This window comes from Gymnoscopelus microlampas (genome assembly GCF_963454915.1).
Source record: "Gymnoscopelus microlampas genome assembly, chromosome: 20".
Lineage (NCBI taxonomy): Eukaryota > Metazoa > Chordata > Actinopteri > Myctophiformes > Myctophidae > Gymnoscopelus > Gymnoscopelus microlampas.
In genome coordinates, this window is record NC_139957.1 from 4,118,683 (window position 1) to 4,127,184 (window position 8,502).

The 8,502-nt window shown below is 42.3% G+C and overlaps 1 protein-coding gene across 1 annotated transcript in view; it reads left to right on the plus strand.

Annotated features, from left to right (window-relative positions):
- The window catches only part of clmna (calmin a), a 76,144-nt gene that overhangs the window by 32,802 nt on the left and 34,840 nt on the right, over positions 1-8,502 (plus strand). Inside the window, exon 2 of the mRNA XM_084045240.1 lies at positions 2,113-2,174. Coding sequence (XP_083901366.1) covers positions 2,113-2,174 — 62 coding nt within the window. The remainder of the gene's footprint in view (positions 1-2,112; positions 2,175-8,502) is intronic.

The following is an 8,502-nucleotide window of genomic DNA, read 5'->3' on the forward strand; positions in this document are numbered from 1 at the left end:
CTACAAGCTCACAATGTGTCGCATCGCGACGCATTGTGAGCTTGTAGATCGGCTATTTTCAACAAAAACAATTATACATTTTGAACTCAAAAGTACATTTTTTATACAGGACTTCTACAGGACTTCTACTTGTAACGGAGTACATCTACATTGCAGTATTGATTCTTTTATCTTAAGTAAATAATTTGAGTACTTTTTCCCACCACTGGCTACCGTATCTCTGGTGTATTGGTTTCTATGGTTTTCACTGGAATGGAAGGGCTCTCTCTCTGTAACCCAGGACAGTGACTTAACACTCGTGCATTTTTGTGCCTAATTCCCACACCAGTGCTGCTGTTGCAACTGTGTAGGACATAATCAACAAACTAGAGACCACGGATGCAACAGTTAATCAAATTAATCGATTTCATCGTTTACTATAAATAATCAAGAGTCCATTTACCAAATTATCGATTTGCTATCTCTTCCAAAACATTTCAATCCATTAAGACCTGGAACTGTGTCATTTTTAGATTTGAGCTAAAAAGCATTATTTTACACTTTGGGCTATTGAAAAATAGCAGATCTACAAGCTCATAGCGCGGCACCGAGTGCCGCGCTACGAGCTTGTAGATCTGCTATTTTTGAAAAGTTGTGAAAATGTGTGCAAATCTTTGAATATGTATCTTTTTAAAGCAAATATTTTTAACTCAAATCGTTGCTTCTGGGGGGTCCCTGGAACAAAATATTTTGATGGGGGTCGGCGGCCAAATACATATAATTTTGGGGGTCCTTGACATGAAAAAGATTGAGCACCACTGATATAGAAACATACGTTTTTCAGAATACTGTTGAGATTTAGGAGACATGTAGAATCAGCTTCAGGTCTCAATGGGTTAAAATAGAGACAATAGCTGATCTACCGTACAAGCCCACAGCTTGGCTATTTTCACTATCATCCTTTAATCATCCTATAATTCTACTGTCTGTCTGTGCATCTGTGCGTCCACAAAACCTCTTCTGCCCGGTTCTCCTCAGTGGCTGGAGCAATTGATCTGCATTTGCACCCAGCCATTGACCATTACCATGTGCACGGAACACCCGAAGCCCGTTTTTCGCTTTCCCCAAATGTCAGCTGTTTATTGTGTTTGCTGGCTCCCGGGTTGCCAAATCATGTGCGTGAAACGAGCGCCGGTGTTGCCACATCCGTGAAACAAGCCGACCATCCGTGACGCACTTTGCTTCGCAGATCTGCTATTTTCTGAAAAATCTTGAAAATTTGTGTATATCTTTGAATATATATTTTTTTAAAGCGAACATTTTTAACTCGTATCTTTGCTTCTGGGGGTCTGTGGAATAAAATATTTTAGATGGGGTTCCGTGGCCAAATACATATCATTTTGGGGATCCTTGACATGGAAAAAAGATTGAGAACCGCTGCTTTACCGTATTGTACTGTATTGTGCGCGAGCAGGATGGGCCGTGCGTGGTTCAGGGCGACACGCATTGTTACAGTAGCTTGTAGATCTGCTATTTTCAAAGCATTTGGAAACGTGTGAAATGGGATCTTCGACACAACGAGTATCTAAGTACTTTCAGTACTTAAGTATATTTGAATGCGAACACTTTTGTACTTTCACCCGTGTGATTTGTGAATTCCGGACTTTTACTTGTAACAGAGTAATTCTACATTGCAGTATTGATACTGTTACTTAAGTAAACAATGTGATTACTTTTACCACCGGTGGGTGTGTGTGTGTGTGTGTGTGTGTGTGTGTGTGTGTGTGTGTGTGTGTGTGTGTGTGTGTGTGTGTGTGTGTGTGTGTGTGTGTGTGTGTGTGTGTGTGTGTGTGTGTGTGTGTGTGTGTGTGTGTGTGTGTGTGTGTGCACAGCAACTACATACCCAGTGCATCCCGCTGTGTTGCTATGGTGCGTTGACATGCTATATATTGCCTTTGGCGGGGAGGTGATTGATCGCCAGTGGAGGATGGATGGATCGGTGCTGCACCCTGTGTGTCTGAGATGACTCACAACTTATATGTCCCCCATCCCTGGATGCACAGGCACTTGTAATTCACTGCTCTCTCTCTCTCTCGCTCTCTCTCTCTCTCTCTCTCTCTCTCTCTCTCTCAGTTGAGCGGGAGAACGTGCAGAAGAGGACCTTCACCCGATGGATGAACCTTCACTTGGAAAAGGTTTGTTGACGGCATCCCTAGCATCCCTTTTCTGACGAGATCTTTAGCCAAAAAATAGCAGATCTACAAGCTCACAACGCCTCGCGCTGCGAGGCGTTGTGAGCTTGTAGATCGGCTATTTTTGGGCAAAGACGTGTTTGGTGTAGAGGGAAAAGAGAGCAGACCGAGTAAACAAAAAAAAAGTTTAACTTGAAACACAATTTTATACAATATGGAGGGGGGGTCCCTGCTTCGTTTCTCTCTCAGCTAGGGGGTCCTTGGCCTGAAAACGTTGAAGACCCCTGGTCTACACTATGTTGTCATACAACAACTCTATACAATAGGGCCTAAGTGGTTCAATTAAGCCTAGTGCAGTTGTTGCACAGTCGGTAGCGCTGTTCGATTCCCGCTGTGGGCGATGGGGGGCGTGTTCTCTCCTCCGTGTCATCAGTGCCCATATACCCTAGGCGGGGTTGGCGTTTGCATGTTCTCCCCGTGTCCCCTAGGGTAGGTACCCTCACAAAAAAACATGCAGTAATCCTGGTCTCTATACTGCTTCCCCCTGGTCAGCCGGGGTGCCTGATGGAGGGGAAAGGAACTGGTTGGAATAACGTGTTCCTTCCACGCTCGACGTCCTACCGGGGAAACTCCCCCCTGTCAGGTGATAAGAAGGCTTGATAGCTCCGCATGCATTGAAGGAGGCATGCGCTCAGTTCGGGGCTCTCCCCAGGCTGGCAGAGGGAGAGTAGCACCCAGGATTGCAAGCTTAGGCAATCGGCACTGGGTGAAAAAATGGGTTACAAAATTGTGGGATAAAGAAAAAAAACTTAAATATATACCGTATATATATTCAAAGATTTGCAAAAAAATATCCAGATTCTTCAAAAATAGCAGCTCTGCAAGTTCATAGCGCAGCACGAAGTGAAGTGCTATGAGCTTGTAGATCTGCTATTTTTGAATAGTCAAATTATTTATCTTGCAAATGGAAGATTAATGGAGAATAATTTCCAAAAGCACAAAAAAACGTGTCATTGGCAGGCTGCACTTTAACAAAATATGACGAGAAATCTTGTTATTGGCAGTCAAAGAGTTAACTGTCCGATTCCTTAACTTTTCCCTTTAGCAATTCCTATATTTTTTAAATATAATAAAGCCAATGGTACCCACAGTGTACCGATTTCTACACTCTCAGGATTTTGCTGTGTATTTTGACGTGAGTTTTCGAATGGACACTCTGAGAGCATATCATATTTGGACACTCCGGAGTTTGAATTGTCGACCAATGTTAGCCGCCATAAAAAAACAAAACAATTCCATTTCCACCGCTCTGACCGACAAAAAAACAACAACAACCCCAAAAACAATCTTAGTTCCAGGTAGCAAATCAGATCAAATCCAATGGACTGTTATGTGTTGTGTCTGCTGTAACAAAGCGTACAGTAGTAGCAGACCCTGAGCCCGACATGATTCCCCACAGACGCCCTGCAGCGTGATATTGTACACCGAGCCGTTGTTTTCGGGGTGGAAAACCTGTATGTCCAAAACTGTTACTTTTCAGGGAATGGGTCGGGAAAAAATAATAACCTGTGTTCTAGTGCAGTGGTTCTCAACCTTTTCAGGCTGTGACCCCCCAAAATAATCATATTTTAACTGGGGACCCCCCACCCTGACAAGCACTTGAAATGTAGGAGTTGAGCCATTACATTTTGTTTGACTAGGTTCCACAGATAAATATTGTGAAAATAGCTGATCTACAAGCTCGCAACGCCTGGCAATGTGAGGCGTTGTGAGGCAATTTTTGCCTCTTTCTTATATTATTTGACAATTTGGCCAATGTTTGACCAGTTTTTATATTATAGTTTGTTGATTACGTTTGATGCAGTTATGGTATTTGTCTTCTCTTTCTTTTTTTGAGGTATCAAAAGGTCTTAAACGTTCTTGTCACTTCACTGTCATCTGGGGACCCCCCCAAAAGCCCCCCCCCCCCCGGGGGTCCCGACCCACAGGTTGAGAACCACTGTTCTAGTGGATCCAATGTAGTTATTATTTTAGTCACATGAAGCTCTTGTTAACTACATTTAGACCGGGAAAGAATGTGTGTAATTTTTTGAGATTTCTGTGGCTATTAAAAAATAGCAGATCTACAAGCTCGTAGTGCGGCACTCGGTGCCGCGCTACGAGCTTGTATATCTGCTATTTTTTTTTTAATCTTGAAAGTTGAATATATATAATTTTTTTAAGCAATTTTTTTTTTACTCAAATCTTTGCTTCTGGGGGATTCTACAAATGTCTTCTAAATCCTAAAAGTTTTTTTGAAAAACGTATATTTCTATATCAGTGGTTCTCAAACTTTTCCATGTCAAGGACCCCCAACATTATATGTATTTGGCCACGGACCCCCATCTCAAAATATTTTTCTTCCAGGGACCCCCGGAAGCAAAGATTTTAGTAAAAAAAAACTTCGCTTAAAGATTTGCACACATTTCCAAGATTAAAAAAAAAACAAGAGCGCGGCACTCGGTGCTATTTTGGAATAGCCAAAGTATAAAATAATGGTTGAAGTGGGTACACAGATGCGTTCCCGGGTTTAATGGGTTAATTTAGGGAGAAAAGGCATGAAACATGGACATACAAGGTTTTTTTACCTGACAGACACAATTTTGTACACAAACAACAGTCGCAGCCCCCCCCCCCCCCTCCCCCCTCCCTGTGGCTACTGAATTATAGATGCGGGCTGTGCAGAAGGACTCGTGCATCGCATTAAAGTTTCATCAGGCCTTAAAACGCAAATCCAACGGGGGGGGGGGGATGGTATCTGTCTGGTGTTCTGAAACTGGTCAGTTTCCTGTAAAACGCAGACCGGGTGGCGTGTGCTTTATCTATATATGCCAGTGGTTCTCAAAGTGGGGTCCGGGGGACCCCCCACCCCACACATGGGTCCATGAGGACGTTCCAGGGGCTACTTTTAGTTGATATGGCGTCACGATCCGTTTGTAACCCGTTAAGACCGGGAAAGCATCATTTGCGTCATTTTAAGATTTATTTGGCTATTCAAAAATAGCAGATCTACAAGCTCATCTTTTTTTTTAACTCGTGAAAATTGTGCAAATCTTGGAATGTATACAGTATTTTTTAAAGCGAACATTTGTAAAATATGTCGTTTCTGGGACCCTCAGAAGCAAAGATTTGAGTAACAAATCTTCGCTTAAAAAAAAAATACATATATTTGCACAAATTTTCAGGATTTTTCAAAAATAGCCGATCTACAAGCTCATAGTGCGGCACTCGGTGCCGCGCTATTGTAGATTGCCAAAGAAATCTAAAATGACACAGATGCGTTCCCGGATTGAATGGATTAAACGGCATTACCATTATTTTATACTTAGGATATTTGAAAATGGCCGATCTACAAGCTCACATAGATACTGTAGATTAGCTAGTTTTGAACCCCACACACACACACACACACACACACACACACACACACACACACACACACACACACACACACACACACACACACACACACACACACACACACACACTCACAATTATTCACACCTCCATTTGGCTTCACTTGTGCACACGCACGCACACACGCACGCACGCACGCACACGCACACACAGTTTTACCATTTATTTATGTCCACATAAAGGAGAATACATACAGGGACACACATATTATAGGTGCAGTAGGGTTACATTCACAAAATCATGGCATATGTGTTCATGATACAATAGGCATGTCACTCAGTACTCTACGGGTATAAGTAACAGCGTCTCCGCCATATATGGCGACTGCCAATCATAGCAGAGATAGCACAATACTTTGCCAGCCTTTTTGCCTCCTTTTTGGGCATCCTAAGTTGTTGAAGCCCTCTAACAACTAGTCTGTGTCCGAGGCTGCCGAATATAAAAAACAAATAGTCTGCACCTATAGCCCAGCTCTGAGATAGGTATGTAGGAGTGGTTGGTATTTAATGGCCGTGGTCATAAAGGCCTCCTCTAGGCTAGAGTCAAAGGTGCAGGCTATCTCTAATACAGACACTTCCCTGGACTCTTCATCAACCACAACAACATATGGCGTATTAGCTGTCAGAGATAATATAAAGGCAAATATGTCTGGGTTATCACAGAGATGGAACATGGATGAAACGACACGGGAATGTTTGTACATTCTCACTGTAGATGCGTGATATTTTGATGTGTCCTTCGCTATGAGCTCCACTATTCTATCGTGACGTGCTAGGTACATCCCTTTGTATGCGTAAGCCAGCCATTCAAGATGTGCGACAGTGTTTCAGTGATCCGTTCCGTGGTGTGGTGCATGCAATGAGGAACCTGAGTGCTGGGGAACCAGATGGAGAGGTTGAGTCTGGTGGGAAGGACTTGTAGTCTGGCTTTCACTGTGCATGTGGTGATGACGTCCTCATTGACTGCAGTGTTCTATCTTAGGAAATGAGATATAAGTTGCAAATGCATCTCGATTCTGCGCCTACTACATTAACGGTGGTAGTTACAGCGGGTGTGGTTGTTAGGATGTTATAAGAATAACATTGGCGTTTCGCCGATGCTTCACCTCAGCACATAGCCAGGGGGTCAGCGAAATAATTCACAGATTTAAAAAATAATAATTAAAATATTTTTTCTATTAAAAATATTTTTGTATTAAATATTTTTTTTAATTAAACATATTTTTGTTATTAATTCCTTTTTATTATTGGGGGGGCTAGTGAAAGTTGCATAAGTTCTTACTGTATGGTGTGTGTGATATGAAATGTGAGTTTACCATAATCACAGATTTTGCAGAGAAATGGGACAGACTCCAGTCACTTTCAAATTAGAGCACTGCAGAGGGCAGGTGTGTGTCTGTTTCCAGCTGACACTCGTTGACGCTCGTTAATGTTATAGGCATCAGAGGCAATTATGCTTTTGCACTGTCAAATAGGCCAACATCTAATCTAAGATTAGTGGGACTCAAATGACCAGTGACTAGTGAGTCCCGGGACTAATTTAATTGAAAACCTAACAACATCACTGTATACATATTAGATGTATTAGATATGTATTAGATATTATAGATATTTTATTTGATTAGATATGTGATGTTGTTACCTGACAATAGACCATATTCACACGGCGGCCATTTTGGAATTTAACATTGAAAATGCCACCCCGTTGCTGTGGCAACTGGGGTGGCATTTCATTGACTTAATGGCAATATGGCCGCTGTGTGAATATGGTCTATTAGCTGACTTTTGGTGAAAAGATATGGTACCGCATCGGTATCGGTTGATATCGGAATCGGAATTGAAGAGTTGGATATCGGAATTTCAGATATTGGCAAAAAAGTTAATATCGAACATCCCTAACAATAAGTTTATTATTTTTAAATTGAAGCACCTACTAAAAGTCACCTTTAGACCGGTCATTTATTAGGACTATAGAAGCGTTCATTTTCTGAAGTCTGAACCATTAAGATTACTTGAAAATTGTGCTGTCAGGTTTTGCACAAAAGCAATTTGAATAAAATGACTATTGGCAATTGATTCATATACTAGTAGTAGTGGTTTCTGTTTAGGACTATGAAATGGGTCTGAACGATTTTCATTTAAATGTTTTTTAATACAAATAGTTCCAATGGCATCTAAATGTACTCAGTTTTTATGCTAAACTATTGCACCGCTGTTTGCATTGTCTCTCCATTGTGTGCGTAGGGGGCTCACCCTCTTAAGGTTTCGGTCCGCAGGCTGCCTTATCTCGGTCACCAAACAGCCCGGCCCATCCCGCGACTCGCCTGGTATATTGCAGCGATGATGCGCCCATGCGATCAAAGCCTTTTGTGTTTTGTCACACACACACACACACACACACACACACACGCACACACACACACAATGAGCTCTCTCTCTTCTCTTACTCACCGTTTTGGCCCGGCGTCAAAGCCCTGACCCAATCAAAACCCACAATCACACGCTTGTCTCCCGCCGTCTCAGAAAGTTCCAGAGTCTACTCTGTCACCGCTCACACAGTGTGCACATGAGTTCATAGATGGATAGATGGACCTTTATTGATTGGGGGGGGTGGGGGGTGGGGGGGGTAGGGTTCTGTTGTTATGGCAGTGTACCGCAGTTAACCCTTTAAGAGCGGGAACGCATCTGTGTAACCACTTTAGCCATTATTTTAGACGTTGGCTATTTATTTATGGGGGGTCCCTGGAACGAAAAATATTTTGAGATGGGGGTCCGCGGGCCAAATACATATAATTTTGGGTGGTCCTTGACATGAGAACCACTGATATTATAGCAGCATAAGTATAAAAAAAAACAAAAAAAAATGTTAGGATTTA